The 27,995-nt window shown below is 48.9% G+C and overlaps 4 protein-coding genes across 4 annotated transcripts; 1 reads left to right on the top strand and 3 right to left on the bottom strand.

Annotated features, from left to right (window-relative positions):
* Positions 1-4,848: 4,848 nt before the first annotated feature.
* PtA15_1A219 (uncharacterized protein) lies at positions 4,849-5,098 on the top strand (the record flags this gene model as incomplete). The annotated part of the gene is made up of 2 exons (XM_053165223.1): positions 4,849-4,999; positions 5,049-5,098. 2 exons carry the CDS (start codon positions 4,849-4,851, stop codon positions 5,096-5,098), a joined length of 201 nt encoding a protein of 66 aa, XP_053016436.1.
* Positions 5,099-21,530: 16,432 nt separating this feature from the next.
* On the bottom strand, positions 21,531-22,208 carry PtA15_1A220 (uncharacterized protein; the record flags this gene model as incomplete). The annotated part of the gene is made up of 1 exon (XM_053165225.1): positions 21,531-22,208. The coding sequence occupies one exon, from the start codon at positions 22,206-22,208 to the stop codon at positions 21,531-21,533; it is 678 nt and encodes a 225-aa protein (XP_053016437.1).
* A 784-nt stretch (positions 22,209-22,992) lies between these two features.
* On the bottom strand, positions 22,993-24,644 carry PtA15_1A221 (uncharacterized protein; the record flags this gene model as incomplete). The annotated part of the gene is made up of 5 exons (XM_053165226.1): positions 22,993-23,795; positions 23,888-24,064; positions 24,167-24,386; positions 24,475-24,504; positions 24,600-24,644. 5 exons carry the CDS (start codon positions 24,642-24,644, stop codon positions 22,993-22,995), a joined length of 1,275 nt encoding a protein of 424 aa, XP_053016438.1.
* A 1,061-nt stretch (positions 24,645-25,705) lies between these two features.
* PtA15_1A222 (uncharacterized protein) lies at positions 25,706-27,991 on the bottom strand (the record flags this gene model as incomplete). Its single annotated transcript, XM_053165227.1, has 4 exons — positions 25,706-25,783; positions 25,873-27,503; positions 27,572-27,887; positions 27,965-27,991. The coding sequence occupies 4 exons, from the start codon at positions 27,989-27,991 to the stop codon at positions 25,706-25,708; spliced, it is 2,052 nt and encodes a 683-aa protein (XP_053016439.1).
* Between the last annotated feature and the right edge of the window lie 4 nt (positions 27,992-27,995).

Raw genomic sequence — 27,995 nt, forward strand, 5'->3', positions numbered from 1 at the left:
TACAGCCCACAGTGTTTGAAAAGTCCATGTTTCATCTTCAGGATTTGAGAGTTGAAGCTTTCCAAACATTTGCCCATCCAAATGAGATTTCTGCTGCCTACTGTTTTGCAAGGTTGGGTGCAAGTCTCTCCTTTGAAGGGTTGCTTCAGGACAGCACTTGTGCGCCCCGGGCCCCAATCAAGGGACTTAGCTAAGTTTGGGCTACTCCCCACCAAAATATCTATACATATTATACACATGCAAAGTTATAAAAATATGAGGAGGATCCTGTGGTGCATACAGGATGGCAATGGCCTTTGTTTGTTTACATATCCTATGTATATGCTAACTTAACTAAGTCCCTCCTTGGGGGAGCGAAGCGACCTTCGAAGGAGGGACTTATGACTTATGTCACACTTCTTGCCTGAGAGATTGGGGCTTTTGTGGCTTTTTATGCCATTTTTTCCTTTCTCCCTTCACACCAAAAAAACTAGGCAGCCTCTGCTGGAGCCCTGAAGGGTCAAGATAGCTGAACATCTTGGCTTTGTGTCCCTGTCCTCATGATGAGGATTGGATGCAGGGGCTGCAGTGGCCAAGGCCTCTTAACCAGAGCATGGAGAGCTTGGTTCCTGTGTAATTGAATTGAGAAACCATACTTTTTCCGTGGTCAGTTCAATCCGCACAGCATACAGCTCAAGGAACCTTGAAAATACATAACTTTGAAGGGTCATGGAGCAACAATGGTTGGACTTCCAGGAACATGTGTAGCGGCAAAAGATAGGGAAGAGGGAGACGAGTTTGATGATCCAAAGCGCATGCCTGGGGCCCTTTGGGAACAGGGTCAAAAATTGAAAGGCACAAAATTGCCTGCAAAAACATTTGGTAGATCGGAATCTCTCAGGCCAAAATGTGGACATTAGTCCCAAGTCCCTCCTTTGGAGGTCGCGCTTCGCGCGAGGGCGCTTCGCGCCAGCCCAGGCTGCACCAGGGCCCTCCAAAGTGGGGGACTTGTGTTAAGTTAGATGTATATGTACTTATGTATATATATGTATGTATGTGTGTGTGCATGTGTGTATGTGTGTTGTCAATAAAATGGTGTATTATCATGGGTATATCCGTTGGTATTATCCAATATCCTAATTATTGTCAAGGGTGGAGTGGAGGCCCAATTGTAAACAATAATTGAAATTTTATTTTAAATTGATTGAAACTGTTTTGAAAACAGAATCTGTTTTTTTTTTGTTACAGATACAAGCCCAAATAATTTTCAAAAATGCCCTGATAAAAAGTAACAATTATAAACCTGCCACCACTCAGCAAGATTTAGGACAGCCGCTCTGCTTGCTGAAAAATGACCAGCTTGGCAACACAATTATATGGTTCAACACAAGGCCCAGGCGGCACCAAGGGCCAAACCCATACCCCAAAGGGCATTTAATTCTCCCTCAGGATTATTTTTGGAATGATGATCCAACAGCAGGACTGGAAGCCCTCCTTCTGGGACTGATTGATTCTCTGTCAGGTCTCTGGGTACTCTGAGACATGAACCTGTTTGCACATTTAATACACAGTTGGGATGCCTTGCTCAATTGGAGCGTTTCAGAAAGGCTGGGTTGTTTGCAGGTGAGCTGAACTGTTCCTAGGCTATGTACATGTGTTGTGTGAGCTGCAGGGGCAGGTTGACTCTTGCCAAAACAACACAGTGGCTCAGCTTGCACCCTCAGAGTGACCCTGGAGCAGAGCAACCAGTTTTTTGAAGGGCTGGTTGGGGTTGATTACATATGTATGTATGTATTTATGGGGGTATGGCAGCTGGTTGGAAATGGATACATATGGAGTGACCGCTTGGCTACCAATTTGGCACCATACTACACCGCACCCAGCACCACAGTACTTAAGGCAGGTGTACTTTGCGCCTTTTCTCAGCTAACATTTGTAGGCTGAGAAACAGCAGCTGGAATATATATATATAGAGAGAGAGAGAATGAGGACAGGCGTAGACAATCTGTTGTGGTGGTTTTGTAGGCAAGCGGCATAGAATTTCCACTCACCGCAGCACAGGCAAAAATTCAGTGGGGCAGCTGAGCATATGCTCAATTGACATATCCAAACAGACTATAAGCAGGTGTACTTATGTGTTCCATATGTATACTGAGGAAACCTTGAATGTACTACTTACAAAAGCATGTGGAAATTTGGTAAACAGGAAAAGCTGCGGGAGCAGGGACTCAACATGGGTGTGAGGGAACCAGGGTTCAAGTAAAGGTGTAACCCGGGTTTTGGGACAGGGGGTCACTCCCATCCCGAGGCCCGTATCCGGGTTCATCCGGGTGTAGACCAAACCACCCAAGATCCCATTGAGATTGTTTTTACAGGAATTACTAGTTCTTGTAGCAACTTGTGCAGACAGACCTAATTTAGTAGAGGCACTAGGTTCAAATGGAAATGAAGTGTCATGAAAATTTCCCTGAAACTTGAAAGCTAGCTGGGTGTTGTGATGGCCAATCTGGTAGTCAAGATCAGATCAGTTTTCAGTCTCAGCCTCACTGGCACAATCCTCAAGATCCCATCCTCAAGATCCAAACATCAAGATTCTCTCAGAATCTTGCTCCCTTTTCCTCACTCTCATCTTCACTTCCCTTCCCTTCCCCCCCCCCCTCATCTTTTCTCTTTCTTGGTCCTAACACAGAACTACCTGTGGATTTATTCCTAGTTGTTTGTCTTTTCTGTTTTTGTTTCTTCCTTGTCTTCCTCAGCCATGTCCATTTCCATTCTTCCTGGTTCCTTTCTCATCTTCTTAAGTTGTGGTCCTCATTGGTTTCATGTTTTCAGCTCTTGGTTTTATTTCTCTTCCTTTTTCTTCTTTGTGTTTTCTTTTTCTTTTCTATCTCTCTGTTGTCTGTGGTGTGTGCGCGCGAACTACACTACTAATAATGTAGAAGAGGCTACTCTGGTGCTGCTGAGGCTGCCCTCTTGACTAATGCTGATGGAGAGAGGGTTACACAAAGAAAAAGAAAAGGGTGTGGCTGGCGATTCTCTTTGAATTAGATGGCTTTAAAACTTTATGAGTTTGAGGTGTATCAATCCTACTGAGGGAGAGAGGAGAATAGAGATGGGGGAAAATCAGAAGCTCTTTGAGAGTCACTCTGAGATGGGTAATGAGATATATGCTGGGAGATATATTTCAGAGGGTGATGAAAGGGTATCTAAAAGTGATGTAAAGGGTACTACTGAGTGTATGTGGGGGGAAGGTGCATACAAAGAGTAGTGGGTGAAAGTGCATATAAAGGGGGTGTAAAAGGTGCTACAGATGGGATGTAGTAGAAAGTGCATGATGGGGATACAACATCTAGAGGGGTGTTTATATATGTGAGAAGTACTACAGGTGGGTGATACATGATGAGCACATAGTAAAAATATCTGAAGATGAGCAGTAATGATGAAGGTGCAATGACCAAGGAGTGTACATGAAAGGTAACTATGTAGAAGATGAAATAATGATGAGCATTTGGTAATAACTACAAGAGCTATGAAGGAATGTACTGCTGATTCATATAAAGGGGAAAATGAGTAATGAAGTTATGTAAGATCTGCAGTCCTATGTAGCTATGATACTAATGAATGATGTATGCAATAATGCTAAGGATATGTATGAAGAAAATACCTGCCAAAACTATACATGCCAATAACTTCTGATCCATTTGGAAATCCTAGGTGAAATGAGTGGGTGACTAGGGGTAAAATGGGGTGTAGAATCTGAATATGAAGTAATAATGAAGTATTTATGAAGAGTTTAGGTAATATGAGAGTGATAGTGTGAACAGGAACAGGGTTACCACAACGGGGGCCCTTTTGAGGAGGAGAGAGAAGCTAGACCTGGATGCAATTGACAGCTCTGTTTATGAAGCTTAGGGTAAAAAACCCCTCAAAATAAGAGTTTTGAGCCCTAGCACTATAGTTGTGCTGATGTAAACACTGGTAATATAAGTTAACAAGCTTGTTACGTGGCAAAAATGGCCACTACAAGGGTTTAAACACTCTGTAACAGAGGAAGGATTAATTATGTAATTATTAATTACAGGAAATTAATTTGGTGTGAAAGTAGGTGGTAAGCGCTTAAACTGATTGGCTGCTTGACAGAGGCGGAGGTCTTACAGCAACTACTTATAAGGATAAAGCTTTAAATATGCTAATAAGGGATTTTTGATAATTTAAAGGGTTTAATCCAGTGGATTTTGCATGCTGGGGATGGTTTAAAGGGAAAAAGGGGCTACAGTAGTAGCAGAGGAGAATATTCATGGCAACTTACAGTGTTGATGGCAGTGAATGGTCTGGGGGATCTTTTCCTGAGGGCCAAATAGGCCTCTATTTATAGAGGGGACTTTGGGGAGCGCAATCACTAAGTCCTTTTCTCCCTGTGGGAGTATCCTGGGGGGTAGACGTGAACAAGGCTTGGCTGTGGGCAATTTAATTGTATTATAATAGGCTAATTTCCCTGACTCTGTCAGATGACATATTTATAACCAATTTTCATGTGAAAGAGCTTCAGTAGAAGTCCACATAATGCTTTCACGGGATATTTTTACACAAGTAATATTACTCTTTAATGTGCAATAGTTTATTTTTATGTACTTTGTTTATTTTACTAATTTTTTGTATGTAATACCTTTTTTGGGCGCTTTCTGGGGCCAATTCTTAATTATACAATTATTACATGAAGGAATAGGAATAAGGGGTTACTTTGAGTGAGTGACCCCCCTTAATTGATGATGAGGAATCTGATTCTGCAATAATAATTCAATAATTATTATTATTGACTAAGTTATTGCAGTCTTTTGGATACTTGGTGTATCTCTAAGGCTGACAGCAATGGCTGAGGAGGATGTTTTTGAGACAGGAGATTTTGGAGGAGAGGGCCGAGTTACCGTTGGCCATCTAGACAACAAACTCAGCTGTGCGTTTGAGGATGACGGACTTATTGGTGCCAGTCTTGATCTTGCCTCTTCTTCCGCGGCCGCCAGTCTTAGGCTTCTTGGTGTTGTTCTACCCACATTGGTGTGGCTGAGTAGGCAGGTTGGGCGTGGCAATGGAGATGCCCGACTGGGATTCCCCGGCTTAAAGGATCTCCACCAGGCTTCCAAAGCCGCCTTGGATCACATTCTTTGGACACAATACGGGTTGCTTTGACCGGCTTGGCGGCCAACACATTGGGTCTGTCTCTGCCAAAGGAGGAGGATCATGGGGCCGGTAGTGTTGGATGGGAAGACGGGTGAAGGGTGCTGCTCTGGTGGTGGGGGGGGGGGGGGCGGGATGTGGGTAGGGCTGCTGGATAGGATACTGGCCGGCCCGCCAGGCCACTTGCCAACAGATGGCTCAGGATTGATGCGGGTCCAGGAATGCATCTTGACGTGTGGCTTGGCCTCTAGGTGAGGAAAGTGTGCTTGTTGCTTGCTCTCAACCGTCCAATATGTGCTGCACAACCACCCGGGTGTTTGGGTGGTCTCAGAGACTCAACCTGTGGACCAACACCCGGGTGGTACCACCCGTGAAAACACCTGGGGTGCGGGATTTGGGTTACAGTTTTAGGTTCAAGCCACTTTCTGGACATGCAGACTTATCAGCTCTGTTGGAGTAGGACTGCGGCGTGACTTCTGGGCAGACTAAATAGTGTGTACCAGCACCAGGTGAGCTGGGGCAGCGGTGTAAGACTTAAAAGTGGTTGTGAAAGCCTTTTGCTGAATGGAGAAGGGAATGATGGAGGTGCAAACTCTGCCCTTCTATACTATCAGATAACAAGACCCACCAAGCTAAGCTTGGCAATTTTTAATCAAGTGATAGGTCTGGTCTAGTTCCAGATGAAGCTGTTTGATGACAGGTGTGTAAAAGATGTGAGGGTTGATGATGATGGAAAAGGGTGAGAGTTGACTTGATTTTTCCAGTGGGGGTTGAACACAGGTCCTCAAGAGGGTGATATATAGATTTGAGAAGAGTGCCTAGGCTGAGAAGGGTATATGTCTCAGTTGGGAGTTGAACTAGGAACCGGGTAACTTGTGACAGGTACGTGATATGCCAAACAAGAGATATGAGAGTATGAGAACATGAGAGTGAGCTCAGTGGTTATTGCAGATATGAGGGATGATATGGTATGTTATAAGGGTTGTTATAAAGTGTAAGGATGATGATAATGACAGATGCATGGTATCTGTATAACTGGTGGGTACTGAACTGAGGAAAAACCACTGGGGGGGAGAGAGCTCCTTATATAGACAAATTCGAGGAATTTTAGCTACAATGGGGACCTTGGATGAGGGATTTTAGCTGGTGGGCTGCGTACAAGTGGTGTCAGAAGATACTCAATACAGGCAAAACGTGGGGTGAGAAATGTCAGATGATGTCATACTAATGCAAGGAGTGCATAAACAAAGCGGGGAAATGTCAAATACAGGGGTACCTCATGCAAGGGGTGCATGAGTGGTGTCAGACTAATGCAAGGAGTGCAGAAATGGGGTCAGAAGACTGCATGCAGCTGCAAGGGGTGCATAAAGTAGGCGGGGACATGTCAAATATAGAAGAAATGGGGTTGGTCCCCTGCATATGCAGTGGAGATAAGTGGGATAGAGAAGAGTATGTGTTTGGCTGGGTCTGAGTATGTGAATACCTGGGAAAGGTGACTTGAGGGGTGTGACAGGTTAATGACTGAGGCTGGCCATGTCCATGAGGGTGTTACTTCCAATCCAGCGGGGTTCCAGTGACGCTTCCAGTGGTGACTAGGTGTAAAATTGGCTGTAGAGTTAATTAGGGGGTATCTTGAGGCCTAGGGTGAGTAAATATATGTTATAGCAAAAAACTTTTGATTTTTCACTTTTCCGTCTACCACAGCGGAAGCAGATGACGTTGTGGTGGTCAACCCGGTAGTCAAATCAATTTTCAGTTCTCAAAGCTCACCGGCGCTCACATCAAGACTCACAGTTCAAGACCCTCAAGGCTCAATCCTCAAGCTTCAGTTTCCACCTCCAGCTTCCTTTCCCCCATTTTGTTCCTCCTTCATATTTCCTGTCTGGGCCCTTTTCTCTCCTCCCCTTCCTCACTCCTTTCCATCTTATCCCTCTTCCCTCTAGTCACCCTCTGTTTATTTTTCATGGTCCTAACACAGCTTGTGCTGTGGGTTTATTCCTGTTTTCTTTGTTTTGATCTGCTTTTCTCTTTCCTCTCTCTGGTTTGTGGCTTTTCTTCCTCATATTCTAGGCTGTGGTTTTTTTTTTCCTTCCTCCTCTATCTTTCTCTCTGCTGAGTTTTGCTATTTTGTTTTGCTTTCTTTTTTTTTGTTCTGTTTTGTTTTTCTTTTTCTTTTCTCTCTGTGTTGTGTTGTGTTGTGTGCGCGCGTGGCGCGCAAGGAGATGATGAAATACATGTGACATGTGTCTCCCTGAGTCCAAGTTCGCGGAACTTGGAGGAAGGGAGGCCATGGCATTCTGATCCGCCATCTCGAGTCCAGAGTCTAGAATCCAGAGTCCAAGTCCCAAGAATCCAACGTCTTTCGACGAATCCCTCAAATCATCCCAGAATCCTCAACAAAACCGCCGCCGAGAATCCAACCCTCGGCGAACTCTCAAAACCACCTCCACAACGCTATCACCTCGAATCTTCCGTCTCATCTTTCCGGACCGATCCGTGAGGGCAGTCACCCGACACCATTCCCCTCCCAGCGCTGCCGCCGGCCTAGCACCGGACGGAGCTCCATATTTGGTCCCCCGAGCCGGGATCGAACCAGCGACCTCAAGATTTACAGTCTCGGACTGTGGTTTTGAGGCGTTTGGCGGTTAAAATTCTTTTCCTTTCTTTTTCTTTTACCCTGAATCTCTTCAAATTTGAGATTCTCAGCTGAATCACTTGGGAGTCTTCTTTCTCTCCAAAACTCTCGGATACGACCGGTATCTCCCACATCCACGAACGAACGATCTCGATCCATCGATACACGTCATCCGTCGATTTGATTATTTCCTTTTTTTTTTTTTTTTTGTTTTATTCTTTTTCTGTGTTCAGCAGCGGGGCAAAGGAGAGGAAGAAGTAAGTCCCCTCCACTTAGTAGCACCTCCGAAAGTCTACACTCGTATCAAAGCATCATCGCCACCGCTGTGAGCCGCACCCTCTCGTCCGTCAGTTTTCTCCCTAGAATCCGTCGTGATGGTCAAGATCCAATCGCCGAACAAGCGGCTATGCTTCGCTGGGACCAAGGTCGAGAGGTTCATCGAAACCTACGAGATGGTGGCTAGTTTGGACGAGGCTACCGAGCTCGACATGGCCCGGCAGATTCGGCTGTTTCTTGCCACTGACGAGCTGCTAGACATCCTCGAGACGCTGGAGGGGTTCAGTCCTCCCGATTGGCCGAAGCTCAAGGCCGCGATGATCGCCTATTGGGGCCAAGTGGACACCGCCAGGTTCACGACGCGGGACTTGACTTCTCTGGTCGAGGATCGAGCTTCAAAGGGCGGTGTGGCTAGTGCGTCAGACTATCAGACGTTCCGCCAGTCTTGGGAGCCCATCCAGTCCTACCTTCTCTCGAAAGCGCACATCGATTCGGTGGAGGAAATCCGAAATTCTTACTACCAAGCGTTCTCGCCCATCGTTCAGGACGAGATCAGGAAGAAGCTGATTCGCGACGGGACCATGGTGACCACTCTGGACAACCGGTTCAAGTTGCCGAGCTTCAAGATCCTCAAAGACGCCGTGGATGCGGTGATGAAAGAGCAGACCGCGCTCACGTTTGAGGAGTCGAGGACCGGACAGCCCGTCGTCGGCCCCTCATTCCAAGAGGGAAACTCCGTCATGAAAAAGATGGGCGAGGATCGTCGTCCCAAGGAAGCTCCGGCGTCTTCGAAACCCGCCCCCAACATGGACGAGCTTTCGCGGATGTTGGAGGCGTTTGAACATAAGATCGACCAGAAGATAGCCGCTATTCCCTCTAAGGCTTCGGCGTCGACGGACCGACCACCGATGGTGTGTTATTATTGCCACCGTGAGAACCACGGGACCGGCCGCTGTCTAGAGCTCGCTAAAGACAAGGAGGCGGGGCTCGTCGAACAACGCGGCACCAATTTTTTTCTCCCAAACGGGGCGCTCATCCCGTTCGACCGTAGTAGGCCGATCCGACACATTGTGGCCTCCTACCATCCAACTCCATCCGCGGGGGCGCCAAGACCTTCGACTCCCACCCGACAGACATCTAGCGCAGCCGCCGTTGAATATAAGGCAAGCTGCGGATCTTTGCAACCCTGGTATCCACCGGCGGTGTCCTCGCAGGCTTTTGCTGGAACCTATGAGTCCGATCCGGCGGGCAGGAAGCGACATGAAGAGGCACGGCCGTTCAAGGCTCCTCTAGTTCCACCAACTCAGTCGCGGAGGCCGCTGCGGAAGACACCTGGAGCGCCCAAGGATCCAGCGAGATCCCAAGAGGAGGAGGAGCCGGAGCTCTTCGATAGGATCATGAACGAGCCGGATCCTGAGTCTTCTCCACCAACGGAGCAGCCCTCTCGCTCTGCCACTCCTCCCAAAGCTGCAGGACAACAGCCGAAGGTCCGATTCGAGCGTGAGGTCTCTCGTGACCACCCGGACGCGGTCGAGGGGCTTGTCAAGAGGATTTTTGACCTACCCGTGACTACGACCGTCGGGGAGATTTGTTCGGTTTCGCCAGCCGTCTCGGACGGCGTGAAGAAATGGGTCTCCCGCCGTCGGGTGGAGGTTGGCTCCGAGGACCTGAAGGTGAATTCCGGGACGTTGGCGGAAGGGATCGATCCGGATGGGGAATTTGATCCGAGTTTGTACTCCTGTCCGCTCGGCTATCTCAGCTGTAGCGTGGGGGAGGGTGAGATGATCTCGTCCCCGCTGGTTGATTCCAGTTCCCAGCTCAACTTAATCTCGGACTCGTTAGCGGTCAAATTAAATCTCACTCCGCGGGTAAATTTCAGTGCGGCCGTCTACGGAATCAACAATCAGGCGTGTGAGCTGATTGGCATCGCCGAGGACGTACCCATACGCGTGGGCCGTTCTATTGTGGGTACCTGCCATTTCTGGATCACCCGGGCCGATGGGCCGTTCATCCTCGGTCGCCCATTCTTAATGGATTTCAGGGCTACCTTGATGTTCTCCCCTTCATCCGGCGAGCGAATTATTCTGCCCGACTCGAGTGGAAGGAACATCGAGGTAACTCTCTGCCCGGTTGATAAGGGGAGATGGGAGCGCGAGTTTCCGGCTCATGGTCGGAAGGGCGTCTTGGTTCATTGCGGGCGCCTCGAAAAAGACTCTCAGGAGGATAAGCATTTTTTATGAATGGAGCCGATCCATTTGCCGGCGGTCTTAATCAAGGGTCTCGACTTTTCACCGGCGGATCGGCTTCCGACTCATCGACCCATCATTTCTTTCCTCACTCAGCTTCATTACTCACAGTTTCCTCAGACGGTTCAATCAAAAATTATCAAGAGCAAAAACATCAAGAAAATCTCGAAAACCCAAAAAACTTTGGTCTCGTTTCTGCCAGCCCTCCTTTTCCTCATCTCGATCAAGTCTTCCCTCTCATTTCTTCAAAAGGCGGACAAATAGCTCGCGGTGGGCAGCATGGGTATTCAGCAGGGGCACAAAGCGTCAAAGTAAGTCCCCCTCCATGTATGCATCTCAGGGTAGATATTACCGCGTCATCAAAAACACTATCTCGTGCCACGCTCGTGAGCAACTCTTTGGAATCCAATCTCTCTCCCACTTTAGGTGGCCCATCTTCTCACCGACAGCGTCTCCGTGAAGAGAATAAACTAGACTTTCAACCACGTCTTAGGAAAGAGAATAATCTATCTTTGCCCATTGGGACCCTCCGCAATGAGGCTAATCTAGTTCCGTCTATCGAGACCCTCCGCAATGAGGTTAAACTTCCGAGCCTCCGCGACGAGGGAAAACTAAAGATCCTCCGCAATGAGGGAAAACTAGCGAAGGATCAGATGGATGAGGAGGAAAAAGGTAGTCCGCGGAGGTTGGAGGAACTAGAAGTAAGTTCTCTCCGATTATGCACCTCCGGGCTAGATGCCGCCTCGTCAAAAGCCCTACGATCTGCCACTCTCGTGAGCCGCCCCTTTCTGTCTGGTCTTACCTATGCAGATAAGGCCCCTTTCGAGGATCCTGGGGAACGACGGACTTGGGAACTTCTTCGGGGTGGTCTCAGCGGACAATCTCAAGCCGCCTTGTTGGACGCTTGGGCAGCGGGCGAGTACGTGGCCTTCGCAGCCAAGTACAAACCAGTTTCTCGGAAGATTAAGCCAGTAAACCAGCCGATGCCGCTAGGGTTGAATCCCCCTCTTCGTCGACCCCCTCTTTCCCGCGATCCCTACCGGCCTCTTCCCCGCTCGTTGGCGGGTCCTTTTCGGCCCAAGGGGCGCGTTACCGCGGAACGCCTCCAGGTGGTGAATTTTGGCCCGGACGGCTGGCTTTGGCCGGATGAGCTGAACCTCATCAAGAACGTACTGGCGGAGCGGAATCAGTCCATTGCTTTTGACGAATCCGAGCGCGGCCTTTTGAAGGACTCATACGGCCTTCCTTACATCATCCCGGTCGTCGAGCATGAACCATGGCAAAAGAAGAAGATCCCCATACCCGCAGCTAAATTGGACGAGTATACGAGGATTCTCAGAGAAAGGGTGCGGAACGGGTTGTACGAACAATCAACATCGTCATATTCTTCACCGGTCTTCTGCGTGCTGAAGGGTAACGGCAAGCTACGGATTGTGCATGATCTACAGCCTTTGAACAAAGTTACGGTGAAAGATGCCGGTGTTCCTCCAGCTACTGAGGACTTCGTCGAGTCATTCTCAGGCCACGCCTGCTATGGACTAGGCGACATTCTCGGCGGCTACGACGAACGTGCTTTAGATCCCATCTCCCGACCATTGACCACTTTTGACACCCCGCTGGGTAGATTCCAACTGACTCGCCTCCCGCAGGGCGCCACTAACTCTGTTGCCGTTTATCAGGCACAGATGATGTGGGTTCTGCAGGACGAGATTCCCGACCACGCCGGGGTGTTCATCGATGATGGGGGCATCAAAGGCCCAGTCTCGGATTACGAGGGGGAAGTTCTGTCGTGGCATCCCGGAGTCAGGCGGTTCATCTGGGAATACGCTGCGACTCTTGAACGGGTTTTGTTCCGGATCGAAGAGGCCGGGTTGACGGTCTCGGCGACCAAGCTGGCTGCATGCGTGCCTGCATTGGAGATCGTCGGCCACGTGGTTTGCAAGGAGGGCCGGCGGATGGCGAAAAGCAAGGTTAACAAGATTTTGTCTTGGCCCACCCCCATGGACGCCACAGAGGTTCGAGGGTTCTTAGGCGTGGTAGTGTACGTTAGGATTTTTATTCCAGCGTTGTCCCAGATTTGCCTTCCTCTTCGGCGCTTGACTCGGAAAGATGCTGAATTTCTCTGGACGGAGGATTGTGCGGAAGCCTTCGAGCGGCTTAAGTCTTTGGTAGGACGGGACATTGTCCTGGTCAAAGTGGACTACGGGCCAAGCGCTGGGCGCCTCAAACTCGCGGTAGACTCCAGCTTTCACGCCGCGGGGGCGGTTCTTACGCAAGCAGACGGCAATGGTCTCGATCGCCCTGCGCTCTACGAATCGCTGTTATTCTCTGACGTGGAATCTCGTTATTCGCAACCCAAACTCGAGCTCTGCGGAGTCGCGAGGATCCTGAAGAAGCTTCAAATCGTTCTCTGGGGGCAGCATTTCGAACTCATCGTCGATGCTCAGTCCCTTGTTCAGATGATCAATGCGCCAAGCCTACCCAATGCCCCAATGACTCGATGGGTTTCGTTCATCCACTTGTTTTCTTTCGACATCACTCACCGCCCGGGCAAATTGTTCACGATGCCGGACGGACTTTCCCGCAGACCGCAAGGCGACGACGAGTCAGACCCACCTGCGTCCGATTTTGACGAGGAAGCCCCTCTCATTAGACCATTAGCCTCGTTCTCGGCTAGCGGGGTATCAGAATACACCGGCTTCCAGGAGGGATTCTGGCGTCAATTGGAAGACTATCTTACGACGATGGCGCGGCCCGAAGGCGTGGACTCAGTAGCGTTTCAGGCATTGAGAAGGAAAGCGTCAGGGTTCTTTGTGCAGGCGGGGCGCCTCATGAAGAGAGGTAGCCCCCTCCCAAGAATCGTTGTCACGGTGCCCAGCAAACAGGATGAGATTCTCGGTCGCTTGCACGAGGACCTGGGCCATCGTGGCACTGCGGAAACCTATCGTCGCGTCGCGGACCGCTTTTGGTGGCCGTCCCTCAAGAAGGCGGTGCAATCTTGGTGCCGCAGTTGTGAGGCCTGCCAGAAGCGAGACCTACGGCGACCACAGGAGGTCCGCTATCCAACTGGCGAGGACACTCTGTTCGGACGGGTCTCAATGGACGTTGTTCACATCAAAGCCAGCGGAGCAAAGTATCTTATTGTCGCCCGCGACGACTTCTCGGGCTGGGTGGAGGCGAAATTCCTCAACAACATCACTTCGGAGGCTGTCGCGGCTTTCCTGCAAGAACACTGGACCATGCGCTATGGCTTAGCGCGCGCTTATTCGACAGACGGAGGTTCGGAGTTTGGCGGAGCACTGGCGGAGATGCTGAGGTCTTTGCCAGGGCAACACAGGGTCTCGACGCCATATTATCCGGAGGCTCAGGGAATGGTCGAGCGTGGGCACGCGCCACTGAAGGCGGCTCTGGTCAAACTCGCTGGCGAATCGGGCAAGAACTGTAGGAAGTTCCTGCCTCTAGTACTTTTCGCGGATCGTATCTCCACCAAGCGCACGACGGGCTACTCGCCGTACGAGCTCGTGTTCGGGCAGCGTGCCGCCCTCCCCATTGACCTAGATATCGAATCCTTCCTTGGAGTGGACTGGGATGAGGTACGCGGTACCTCCGACCTACTTGTGGCGCGGTCCAGACAGCTCGAGCGCAGTGAAGAATCTCGGCGAGTCGCTCATGATCGGATGATGAAATCCCGTGCGGACTCTATTCGCTATTGGCAAGATCGGAACTCGGATAGGTTGCGCGACTCTCTTTCTCCCGGTACTCTAGTCCTCGCTTACAACCGGTCATTGGAGGTTCAGTGGGGGCAGCTTTTCGCCCACAAATGGAACGGGCCCTATCGGATCGTCAAGCAAGTTCACGGAGGCTCTTATGTTCTCGCCGAGCTCGATGGCGCGGAACTCAAACGTCGGTTCGCGGCGGATCAGGTCAAGGAATACTTTCCTCGTGGGGGCATTGGAGACCAAAAGTAAGTTCCCCCTCCTCGGTATGCACCTCGGGTATCTACTACCAAAAAATTGTCGTAAGCTCTACATTCGCCACTGTCGTGAGCCACCCGCCGGGTCCCCTTTGTTTCTTTTCTTCAGCGCGGTTCGACAGGATCTTTGGCGGAGACCGCACAGTCTAGGGACAGACTGTAAGTGGTGGTGGGATGTGGTGGTCAACCCGGTAGTCAAATCAATTTTCAGTTCTCAAAGCTCACCGGCGCTCACATCAAGACTCACAGTTCAAGACCCTCAAGGCTCAATCCTCAAGGCTCAATCCTCAAGCTTCAGTTTCCACCTCCAGCTTCCTTTCCCCCATTTTGTTCCTCCTTCATATTTCCTGTCTGGGCCCTTTTCTCTCCTCCCCTTCCTCACTCCTTTCCATCTTATCCCTCTTCCCTCTAGTCACCCTCTGTTTATTTTTCATGGTCCTAACACAGCTTGTGCTGTGGGTTTATTCCTGTTTTCTTTGTTTTGATCTGCTTTTCTCTTTCCTCTCTCTGGTTTGTGGCTTTTCTTCCTCATATTCTAGGCTGTGGTTTTTTTTTTCCTTCCTCCTCTATCTTTCTCTCTGCTGAGTTTTGCTATTTTGTTTTGCTTTCTTTTTTTTTGTTCTGTTTTGTTTTTCTTTTTCTTTTCTCTCTGTGTTGTGTTGTGTTGTGTGCGCGCGTGGCGCGCAAGGAGATGATGAAATACATGTGACATGTGTCTCCCTGAGTCCAAGTTCGCGGAACTTGGAGGAAGGGAGGCCATGGCATTCTGATCCGCCATCTCGAGTCCAGAGTCTAGAATCCAGAGTCCAAGTCCCAAGAATCCAACGTCTTTCGACGAATCCCTCAAATCATCCCAGAATCCTCAACAAAACCGCCGCCGAGAATCCAACCCTCGGCGAACTCTCAAAACCACCTCCACAACGCTATCACCTCGAATCTTCCGTCTCATCTTTCCGGACCGATCCGTGAGGGCAGTCACCCGACACCATTCCCCTCCCAGCGCTGCCGCCGGCCTAGCACCGGACGGAGCTCCATAACGTCGAGGTAAAGGTGTAACCCAAAACCCGTGCCCTGGGTGTTTTCACAGGTGTTGGTCCATGGGATGAGCATTTGGAACCACCCAAACACCCAGGTGGTTATGCAAATACGTTGGGGGAGGAAAAGGCTTGTATTGCCTGTCTTTTGAGGTCTACTTAGAGCTTATACTGCGGTATTGTCTCCTATCTAGTGTATTTAGTATTTACAAGTTATAACTTTAAATTGCATTGAGTTCGGTGACTACTGGGTGCTGGGCTGTCAAGTGAGGCAGGTAGAGATGGCCCCTGTGAACCCGGGTACCTGTTTGGATGCAGGTACCCGCCAGCCTTTTTGCCAAATGTTTGACACCCACACCGCCTGGGGCAGTTGGAGCGGGTACTGGCAGGTACCTGCCCCTCAAAATCAACCAGAAGGAATATTCCATCCAGTCAAAGAGGTTGCAAAACCTCTTTGACTGGAAGGCCTTCAAAGAGGTTACAAAACCTCTTTGACTGGAAAGGCCTTCCAGTCAAAGAGGCTCTGTAACCCCTCCGACTGGAAGGAATCCTTCCGGTGTGTTGATTTATATAGGCGAGCGTGGTAGAATGTCCACTTGGGGATAGCGTGGGCGGGAATGCACAGAGCGGCTCAGGCAGAGTGCATTCCGGTGACATAAGCACTGAGGATGATGTCAGGAAAGCACGCTAAGAAAGCTTACGGAAATTCACGCACGGACCGGAATGCACGGATTTTGGATTGGGTATTTGGATTGGAGCGGAAAAGACAGGGCTGGACTGCGGCGGATTACACACGTGGACTGGTAGCAGCAGCGCATCAGCGGGTGAGCCACGACAGCCAAAGCGGGTTCTACCAGCGGGTGGAACCGGGGTGGAGGCGGTGACAAGAGACCGACTGGCGGGGGCTAGACAGAGGACGGTGAGAGATCAAGCGTCGGAGAGGAGCGGATTCTGGGAAAGTGACATGCGGAATAGTGGGCGGAGCTGGGGGACTAGTGCGGGAAAGTGTCAGACGTGCGGGATAAGGTGGGAATGGCAATGTGCGTGGAGGGAAGGACGGGAAAAGGGGGCTCAGGGATTTCTCTTCTTACCTTATCCTATTATCCGATTATCATTATTACAGATTGATTCATTATAGTACTTACACAGACAAATACACTAGAGTTATTAGGAGATTATGTATTTGTGACCTTATCTTTACTTTCAAGAGTACTTGCGGATTCTGTGCTTACAGAGTGCGGAGCTTTATTCACTTGCGGATTATTACGCTATAGATCAGGCTCAGAGAGGAGCGCTGAAGGCTAGCGGATAGTAGCAGTGCGGAGCCGAGTTACCGACAATCACACAGCCCGGACACTAATATTCTTGAAGGAGGCGGTCAGCGGACAGTTCCACCGACTAACCAGCTTTCATTCTCACACCGGTCGAAGGGGTTACAGAACCTCTTTGACGAGAAGGACGGCCTTCCCAGTCCTTCCGGTTGTCTTGGCAGCCGCCACCTGCCCAAACAAGAGCGGGTACCCACTCAATTTCTCCCAGAAATCCAGCATCCGCACCCAAACACGCACACGCTGGCGGGTACCCGCCCATGGTCGGCGGGTACCCGCCAGCAGATAGCAGGTACCCGCAACGGGTTCGTCGGGGCCATCTCTAGAGGCAGATGATGAAATGAATGAATAAATTAAACAAACCCATTGAAGGACTGGTACCAGTCTTTCATACACAGAAGCTGTTCAATGGTTCTGGGGCCAAGTGACGAGCGCAACCAAGAACAGACCCGCCGGCCTTTGGAAAATACCCTCTCCGAAAAAGCACTCGTCGTGGGAATAGCTAGGTAACTGTTGTGACACTGGTGTATATCTCGACTCCGACACCTGTCACAGGTATTTGTACATAGTACTTAGTCTATTTTCATCTCACTGATTGCAAGTATTGATTTCTCCATTCTGGCCAAGATGGGGAGAGATTGCTGTCGACTTCGCCAGTAATCAAGAACATTTGTTCCTTTTGGCTTGGGATCTTCTATGAGATACCGCTTGATCTTGGCATCAATTGTGTTGACCGGACCGGTAGGTTCATAGAACTTGGAATCAAAGAAATTGATCTTGCTTCCCCTGTCTGGAGCTTTGCTAGGCTGGATAGTTTGATTTTTGACGGGAGGGTCTTTCTGGTACTTGGTATTGAACTCTTTGGCAGTATCCAAGAAAGTTGGAGGACTTCCTCAACTGAGATCTTGTAGTGTTTATTGATGAAGTTGGAATGTTTTTTCCTGAACATAAGCTTGAAAGTTGGGTCAAGGATCATCACACAGAAGTAGGCTTGTTTGGTGAGTGCGTTGCAAACATAAAAATCAATTTTCTTTATCACTTTGTTGGCAAGTTTGATGAGTTGAGACTGGTCATAAAGACCTTGTTTAAGAAGGTGGAGATGTTTCATCAGCACCATGTATACCGGTAACGCAGTGTTCAAAGTTGGATACTTTGATCCGCAGAGCTTTTTGGTTGTATTGCTAAGAGGTGCAAGGAACTTCATGAACTTTTGGGCTTGATCCCATTCAGCAGATGTCAGAAGGTACAAGATAACTTCCCTGTTAGTTTTGCAGAAGTGGTCGCATGAGTTCTGAAGAATGATTGCTTGTTCAAACATTTTGAAAGTTGAGTTCCACCTTGTAGCCACATCAATCTCAAGACAGTCAAATTTTGCACCATTTTTGTGAAGCTCTGGTTGTATAAACTTAAAAACTTCTCAAAACCATTCACATTGTTGCAGAGAGAAGCGGACAAAGTTACACATCCCATGGATTCACTTGAGTATGGTTTTCATATTGATGCCAATTCCATTGGGTCGAGTGGTCAAATTGGTGATCCTCATGACTGAATGAGCTGGTTGCTGTCCCTCAGGTTCTAAGTTCTCCAACTCTTTGGTGTCCTTGTCCTCAAGGCCAGTTCCTAGGACCTTTAATCCTGCCTGAGCTCCAAGATTAATCACGTGTGCAATACATCCAAGGAGCTGCTTCTTAGTGTTGAAGCCCGGAAATTGAAGCTTGAGATCTTCCATCTTCTTGTTTGTCGTTTCATTGTCAGCTGTGATGGTGTGTATCTTTTTGGTACACTCGTATTTCTTGGCAGCTTCATAGAATAATTCAGCAAACGTCTTTCCACTATGACTGCCTAGAAACAAAAAAAATTATTAAACCATAACCAACCAGAAAAAATAACTTGAAAACACAACATGCCTTGCACATTGGGAATTGCAATGGTTATATCTACCATCTAGCTCTCATTGATGAAGAGTGCCGTTATCACCATGTAGGCAGTGTAATTTGGGGCTGTCCAAGCATCCTTGGTAAAAAAAAGATAACCCTGTTTTGCTATGTATCACATCTTGATGTTCTCCTGTTATGCCATATGCATCCAAGAGAGATAGTTTGAAATCCCAGTGCGGCAGGTGTTGTCCATCAAGGGCATTGCCTCTTCATTCACAAGCCGCATAAGATTGTGGAACGACTTCTTTTCAAAAATAGAAAAAGAAAGATCACAATCTGCAATAAAGTATACCAAGGAAGTTTGAAGGGTTTCGTTTTTCAGCTCAACCTATAAAAATACAATTAGCCACTCAAAATTCATGTGTTGACAAAATCTATTGGTAACTTACTTTTGGCACAAAATTTGAGTTCTTGCACCATTTCTCCAGATCTATCTGTGAGTTCCCAGCTTTTTTCACAAGCTTCAGGTTGGCGAGACAATGGATTTTCTTCAGATGCTTGTGGAAATTCTTGGTGCTGTCACTTTTATCCCTCTTCAACTTAGAACCGCATATCTTGCTGTTCTTGGGGATAACCTGACAGATAGCAATGTTGCCCTCAACTTTCAGATGATTCCAAACCCAGCTACGGCGTACATTATTTGTTTTTGATATGTCACTGTTGCTTCCTGTGTTTCTGTTGTCCTCAACTTCAATGACGGACCTTGGTGTTGGATCCGGCGCGATTGAACTATTCCCGCGGCTTCTGTTGGTGTTTCTCTTTCTCTTCATGTTGGTTATTTGGAGGTTTCAAAAGATGATGCCACCAGAATTGGGTTGGCGGTTGCAACTGACAAAAAAAACCTAAGCACCCGGGTGGTTTGGTGTCCACCCGGGTGAATTTGGATCTGGGTGTTGGGATAAGTATGACCACCCGTCCCAAACCCCCGGTTACACCTTTACGTTGGGGCAGAAGTGCCAGGTAGAGAATGGGGTTGGAGGATAGTCAGAGGGTGTGGGAGAAAAGGTGTCAGTGAGGTACTAGGCTGGGAGGCAATGCATGCGGAGTTATGAAGAGTGCATGAAATAAGGATGCAGGCAACATTGGCTGGGATTGGAGTTATGGAGGCGGAGGGAGTGGAGGAAAAGGATTTTTGAGGAGGCTTTTCTCTCACTCACATATTCTATGTACTATAAAGCTTACAGATCATTGAGTTACTACTATTCTTGCTCTTACTTTTGTGTATTACTAAATTGTGGAGAGTTTTTACCACCCAAATTGTACTTACTTGTGGAGTTTTACTGTGCAGATGCGGAGCTGTTGGACCTTACGTAGACCAGGCGGATCATATCAGACTCATTGCGGGGCGCTGAAGAGATACATACATTGCAGAAGAATAGTGCCAGTAACCATTCAAACCTAGAAGTTATATAGAAAAGAGGCAGGGAGCCTTATCTTATCAGGCAACACACTTTTATTTTGAAACCGTGCCCACCAGAGCCAATGGAGGGTGTGTTTGGACTGCTTGAGGCTAGCCTTTTGGGTCCTGTTGAGTCTGGTATCCTTAGCAATCTGCTCAAGCAGAAGCAGCGGCGGCTGAGGAGGGTGCTGGTTGGTGTGGAGGAGTCGCTTTTTGTGCTCGCACTCCAGCGCCCGCCCTATCTGGGGGAGTCTGATGGGCTGGTACCGCTTAGGGTACCCGGGTACCCCCCCCCCACTTTTCACAAAAAAACAGGCACCCAGCACCGCTTGGCGGGTGCGCAGCGGGTGCCCGCGGTGCCAGGTACCTACTAGAGTAGCAAAAGGTCCAAATGGTCATTCTCTATGTAGGTACTTTGTGGCAATCAAGTCTGACTACTGCAAGACTAGAATTGAAATAAGAAAAAAACAGCTGATATGGAGAAAACTGACAGTATCCAAAAAAAAAAATATAATTCATGTGAAGGTTTTCAAATTCTATTGGATGAGGATTACTTGGTTACACAAAGACAAATATCCTCTTCATTGGATTGAAGACCTGATTAATATTGTTAAGGCTTTTTGCAGAATCAAATGGAATCACAGGATCTATCTAAAGTATGCTTGAAAAAACAAAGATAATTTTTAGAGGCATAATAAGATTGCAAGCCATGAGTTTTTAAGTTTAAAAAACTTTGGAGGTAAATTTAAGGGCTTATATGAACAAAATTTCAAAATTTTGGTAGGATGCGCAGGAGCAGGTGAGTCTGATCAACCTCAACCAGTGCAACTTATTGGTCTTTTAGAAAGAAATTCATTAACACTTAATTAAAATGTGTCCTAAATTTTGCAAATTTCCACCCCTATTAGTAGAATTTATTTTATTTTGATTTTTTAACAATCATGTTGATCTGGCTAAAGGTGAACATGGTGTGAATAACATCAATAGCTTATGATGACTGGAAGATACCATATTTTTTTCATGCACAAGGAGAAGGGAACTCAATGTTCTACACATGTGAATTCAAAAAGAAGAGGCCAGTGGATCTGGATGTTTACAAATCTTTAGAGCAGGAGCTTGGGAAAGTTGGACAAAGTGCTTCACTACTCAATGCTGCCAGGAAACTTTGAACTGCTCAAACCCTAAAATCCAGAAAGATGTTTGTTCAGATATTGAGCAGAATTAAACCTCATAAATTGTTTTTGAGAGTTTGGGGCTATGGAGTCAATCTTCCTACTAGATAAATAGATATATACAATGAGCCAAAGAAGTGGCCACAAGATAAGAACTGGCCATAAGATAAGAACTGGCCACAAGATAAGAAATGGCCACAAGATAAGAAGTAGCCACAAGATGAGAAATGGCCACAAGATTTTCCTTTGACTAGGTGGTGTCGTTCAAAGGATGCGCTTGATGACTTGGAAACAGAAAGTCAGCCCTTTCCTTGCTTGGCGGGTTTTGTCTCCGGCTTGTTGTCCTACAATTCAAGAATCAACCCCACAGCAAAGTTCAGATAGGTTTCCAGCGGCCAGGCATGATTGTATGTAGTGGTGAGATGAGAAAAGGTTTGAGAAGGAAAAGGGAATGATTACATCCTACAAGAGGTGCGAGGATGTTTAGATATCTCGGATCAAGCTGCTTACACTTGCGGCAACAGGCCCAACGGAGCTTGATCATGAACAGTTTCCAGGCTGCCCCTCTCTTTCCGCACCACGCCATGAACCGCCAAAAGAGCTTTCGGATCTCGTACCCGGCACGACGGAGTTGATGTCTGAAGGCCCACCACATAAGCTTATGTCTGGGGGTCCGAAACTTGGCGCACTTATCGGCCGAGCGCTTTGCCAATCGATTCTGATGGGCCGTCCGGGATCGATAGCCGGCTGTTCTAAGTTGTTCCCTTAGGCATTCTCTGGCAAGTGCTTCCTCTTCGTGCAGCTCGGCAGCGGCCAGCCTGGCTTCTGTTGAATACTTCTTGGCCAAGGAGGTCTCCTCCAAGGTATCTGTCAGTTTCAGGGTATCTTGCACTTTATCTATCGATCCCGTCGCCCGACTGGATTCCTGCTGGCCAATTTCAATAGTTCTAACCGGCTCAAAGCTACGGATTCCATGTTGAATTTCCACTTGGGTCGTGTCGACTCCCTGATGAAGAGGTATCATCAGGAGGACGAAGTGAACCAAAAAACGCATGTCTTCTAACAAATTTTTGGGGCTGAAAGTAGTCAAAGAATAATGAACGCCACTCGAGATGGTTCAGATTTATCCAGTGGCAAATATAATTGTTGGCAGATGGATTGGGCTCGGGGGAAGTTTCCCTAACTTAACGGCCACTTGTCCCGAGGGAATCTCCTCATCATGGCCCCAGTCTGCACAGCCCACATTCATGTATTTGTGATATGGGCAATGATCAGTGGCTTCGCATGTCATTCCGCGAGGTTTCATCGAAAGTAAAACAAGGCCATCCTGCTCGCGTGAGTCCCTCAGTACCTTGATGCGATGAGGAAGCGCAGCAAATGGACGCGTTTTGTCCCATGCCAACAAAAAAGTATGGTGCCCGTATTGCGGAGAAAGGAAGGCAGCCGGTCCGAGACGAGACGAGACGATTGTCAAAGGTGATTAAAGCCCAGAAGACAGGAATTGATGCTCCTGCCTGGATGGTGAGGCATCAAAAACAACTCTCTTCCTACTACGATTCATTAATCTAGTTACGTTTTCCTCAGTGCAAGAAGTTTATATCTATATAGCAGAAATCAAGAATACAACACAAATAGATCGAGGTAATAATATTTCGCATGTAGTCAGGGCGACATGAATTTCACACTTGTGTAGAACGTTGCACTATTCTGGTTTTGCCCTGATTGTTATTTTTTTTTTTTAGAATGAGGCGGTAGATGCAATGAAGTCGTTGCATAAAGATATGGTATAGGAAAGTTAGATAAATGGCTCGGATATCCATAGTTAAACCAACCATATTTCAGTTCTTTTTGCGTTCGCTCAAACTGGGCACTAAGATCTCGAAAAGAGCCTCTTCGCGTTCCCTGAAAGATGGTATTTGGCTTATCCCCAGGGCCAATGCGTTGATTCGGTTTGCCGCGACTCTGACGGTGCCCATGGGGCTAGCGGCTCGGTCATTCCCAATCTCGTCGGCGTCAAGTCCGGCCTCCCAGTTGGTACCATGCTCCAAGTCAGTTTTAAGTCTATCAATCTTGGTTCGAACAGTTTGGCCTCCATGACTTGCATTGTCGACCGCGGCTTCGTGGTCTTCTTGGGCTAAGGCTTGAGTAGAGGAAGCGATTAAGAATAATTGAGCAGCCAGTGGTTGAAGATGGGGCGGACAGTCTTCGACTTTTAAGATCGATGGATAACCACTCCCCAGGTTGACTACCTGTACATGGCGATCCGTAGGGCTAACGAGCGTTAAGGAAACTTCTAGAATGGCTAGACATAGTGCACCAAAATATGCCCGAGAAAGCTGGCCATCGGTCGAACTTTTAGATTGCAAGATTTCGAAGACTGTCGGTGTGGTGTAAAGAATGTCGGTAAGAGATGCGTAAAGCGTTTCACGAATAATACGTAGTGCTGGGTGGTTTTCCAGGGCGGGGTCAAGGGCAGACAGTGGGGATGCATATGGTTTGGCACCAGTTGGGTCAAGTGAGGAAGGCACTTGTGGGTCAGAGACATTTTCGTCGTATGCTGGAGGCGGTCGAAAGGTAGAGGGAGGCAGCGCAGGAGCTGGGGCTCTGAAATCATAGCCAAACTGAAGGGCATAGTCCAGATCTACAGTCAGGAGCAGAGAAGCGTTCAGAAGGCTCAGCAAGCGCTCAAAACACTCAGGAAGCCAAGCTTGCAAAATGGCAGTTTCGACAAACCTTGTGAGAATCGCTCTTGAAATGTACGCCGCTGCGAAATCTCAATTGCAATAGCCCTCAGATTTTGAGCCATGATCGGAAGATCAATCCGAATCGGTTGGCATTGAGGCTCTTGATCGCAAATCATTCTGGCCAGGTCGTGTCTCAGTTCGAGAGAGAGAGCCTTGATCTTGGGCACTGGATCGTACGCATTCCGATGAACAAGATGTTTTTGGTGGAACCACTGAAGGAATCAGATGGCCATGGTAAGGTGAGTCCCCGAGAGAGTCAAAAACTGACCGCATTCAGACCAGAGCATAAACCAGTTCCGAAAAGAGGCAGGGCAGTTGGTTGCGTCCAGTGATATCATGGAGGTGACAATGCTCGGAGGATCTCCCTCGCTGCGAAGGGCGGCGAGGAAGAGACAGATTGCAGGCCCCGCGATCTGAATATCCGCATCAGCAGAGCTGAGAACATCCGTGTCAAGAAGCTGTTCGGCATGAGCTTGTGCTAAAGCACCCTATTTGGCGTATCAGTCGGCTTGGTTGATCAGTGGACTTGCTTATTCTTCGTCAGGGGGTCCAGACCTCGAGTATTCTTTGTCTCACCTGAAGAAAAGAATGGAAGGCTACAATGACCTGGTAACCAAAACTGGTGTTAGTTCTACCCATTTGCTTGAATTCTTTATCGACTAATTACATAAATAGATAAGGGGAAAGCTGATGAGACTGACCTGCTCCTCAGAAATGTTGGTGTGCATCAGATCTCTGGACGCCATTCAACCAAGAGGGGGCGTTTCGAAGCCACGAATAGGAGACTGAAATCTGGTTCGAAGTTGAAATCCTTCCATGTCTTGATGGAACGAGGGCCAGGTATAATCGACTTTTTTTTCCCTCCCATCTTGGCTGAAACCCTGGTGGCACACTCCCGTCTCCCGAGGGTCCGCTTCAGTCGGGCCAAATTTGGCGTCCCCGGTCAACCGCCCGTAAGCAAATTCTTCATGAATCCGTGGAAACCCAAGGGAAATCATAGAAAGCAGCAAACCAAACTATTTGTTAGATCCCCTAGTGGCAAAAAAACACTGACACCTAGAGCGCTGCAACTGATGCAAACCAATTCCGAATACGGGAATCGAACCCGTCTCTACCGCGCACCCACAGCGATGAGAGGCGGTCATACTAGCCGATATACTAATTCGGATTGTCGATACGCATGACCTCGATGAGCCGAGTATAATTCCGTATGTAGCGTGATCAATTGTTGTCACATGTGCGAATACGTCCATTGAATCCATTGAATTCCATCTAAATATTCACGTAAATGCTTACGATACACCCCATCGATGAAAGGGATGAGAAAGGATTTGCATACGTGGACGTGTGTGTGTGTGGATGAAAGAGAGGTAGGACATGGGAGTGAAAGAGAAGGAGGGGCGGCACATAAGAAGTGACGAAGAGGGGCAGAATGTGAGGAAGGGTTTTACAACTGAATCGAGTAGAATTATAGGACGGATACATGGAAACAAATGCGTGATACAACATCAGAGTAAAAACAAGTCGAGCTTTCTCTTGGTCATGAGTGACGTAGAAGGGACAGTGCGGAAGCCGATGACGAGAGCCTGGCATTGCGAGATCAGTTTTTAGCGAGTTTAGTGTAATGGAACTCAGAAGTTATAATCAGGTTCTGTCCAAGATAGACAGCTCATACAACTATCAGAATGAAATACTGTTCATGTGATACCTTTTTTTGTGTTTTCTGTTGTTTTTTTGTTGATAGAGAAAGAAAAGAAAAAGAATTGAACATGTGGGAAGAATTCTTGACTTGCTCGTTGGAATTTGTCTAAAAATCAAAGCCGTGTTCGCGGAATACTTCGGGATCAGTTCCCGGGACGGCCAAGTCAGCCAAATCGGAGCGATCCTGGAGAAACAAAAGACCAGAATAGTGGCATGAGTCAAAAGGATTCATCGATTTGTTCAAGAGAAACCCAGTATGGAGGCGGGACTCACGAGACACAAGAGGGCGCGACGGAGGGTGAACCAAAGGTTCTCGCTGCCGTCTCCGGAGGCGAGAAGGGGGCGATCGCCGACAGAGGCGGCCTTAGAATGGAAGGAGAGAGCGGCAAGGAAATGTTCGACGGCCTGAGAATAACAATGGATATTCAAGCAGGAGACGCCGAGGTTGTAGATCGCCCGAGTGAAGGTAGGCCGGAGCTCGAGCGCTTTTTGGTAGGCCCCGATGGCTTCCTCGGACTTTCCGCCGTTGGCCAGCGTGGCCCCAAGTCTGTTCCAGAGTAAGAAGTCGTCAGGATTGACCCCCAAAGCCGCCTCGAAACAGTCCCGCGCTCGCTCGTACTCCGAGTTGCTGTAGAACAGCACTCCGAGCCCGACCTGGACGTCAACATCAACCGTTTGGCTCCGGACCATCTCCTTGCCAGCCCCGTCCCTGACCTCCGGACCAGCCCTGGCGGCCTGAATGAATTTCTCGACAACTGCTGCGTGTCGGTTCCAAGGGTTGTTGGCATCCTCGGCCCTTTTGCCGGCAGAGACGTTGGCGGCAATGGCTGGATAGGTGTCCATCAACCAGCGTTCCAGGATTGCCAGGGCCCGCATCTCCTGGCCTTCGTTGACCCAGCAGATCGCCAGAGACATCCATGCCGACTGGCCGTTGCCATCACGGCAGGCCACGGCCCGCTGAAAGGCCTTGATCGCCAACTGTTCCTTCTCGTCTGCCGCCTGGGTCTCGCCCAGCATTCGCCAGGCGTCCGCGCGGCCCTCATCGGCCTGGCAGGCAGCCTCGAACGCCAAAGCAGCCTCGCTCAGAGTCGCACCGGATTGAAGTAGACGCTGGCCGTCCTCGAATGGATCGGGCGAGTCAAGGTACGGGTTGTTAGACTGGAAGGGATACGGCTCAGGATGGTCAAGGAAGTCGCCGACGTTTTCGGGGGTGATGGCCATTTCCGGAGATGTCGATAGATTCGGACCGAGGAAGTCCTCGTCGATCTCTTCCCAGTTTGGAACAGAGAGACTGCCTGAGTCAATACAAGCCAAGCTGCTGTTGAATGGGTCGAAACCCAAGCCCCTCCAGGTGGCTTCTAGTGACTTGAGGAATTCTTGGTCGGCCTCGTCCGAACTCGTCTCTTCGAGGCTCAAAGTGGAAGACGGTGATTGATGATCAACCGAGGTGAAACTGGAATCCTGTTGGTCTTGGCTTTCGCCATTCGGTTGGGCCTCGAGTTGGTTGCCGATCTTGGCGAATTCGGCCTCCCAGTTCTCTTCAGTGAGCTCAACTATTTGCGCTTTGGATTGCTGGTTGTCACCAGCCATTGGATGATGAATGCTCGGCTGGGGGAGAAATGAACGGTCTTGGTGAAGCATGCTTTGATGAGGAAAGCCGAGCAGACCAGCAGAGTGGAACGAGGGGGCACGAAAGCCGTGAGTCGACGTGTTGTGGATGGAATGGTTGGAGCTCTGTGGGGCATGGTCCTGAGCATCCGCAAACTGGTTGGACCAGTGCATCGAAGGGGGGGCATGGTTGGGTTGCTGATGGGCCACTGAACGAAAGGAATGTTCCATCCGAGCTACTTCGTCCGCGGAGACTGGGGCGCCCATCGATGATCCCGCGAACTGTTTCTGCCATGCTAGAACAGGCAGATAGAGGGTCAGAGATGAAAATATCTGAGAGAAGCTGATCATTAACTTGGCTTACCCTGCTCGATCTGCGGCGGACGATGGGGGTGGTGGCTCCGACTGATCGACTCTATTTCGTTGTGCAGGTCGTTCATAAGAAACGGTGTGGGTTGCTGGCGGCTGTTTGAGAGGTTGGAGGAAGAGGCCTGCGGGTGCTGGGTGTGATTGGCATGTTGAGGTTGGCTGTCGAACCTCGACGAGAGTGGGTTTCGCTCAGCATGTTTGAGCAAGTTTTGGAGTGGGTTGGATGGCCCACAGTCGGGTGCGTTGATGAGTGCTTGGAATGCCATCTGCTCAGCCACGAACGCTCTCGATGGTGGGGCACTGGGTGGATGCTGGGACGGGGGTGGGCTTTTAAGGGGGGCAGTTGGAGGACAAAACTTGGCAAAACTCGGACTAAACCTAACTAAACCCGAATTTCACGATCCTCGATCTGCATCCAA

This window comes from Puccinia triticina, chromosome 1A (assembly GCF_026914185.1).
Source record: "Puccinia triticina chromosome 1A, complete sequence".
Lineage (NCBI taxonomy): Eukaryota > Fungi > Basidiomycota > Pucciniomycetes > Pucciniales > Pucciniaceae > Puccinia > Puccinia triticina.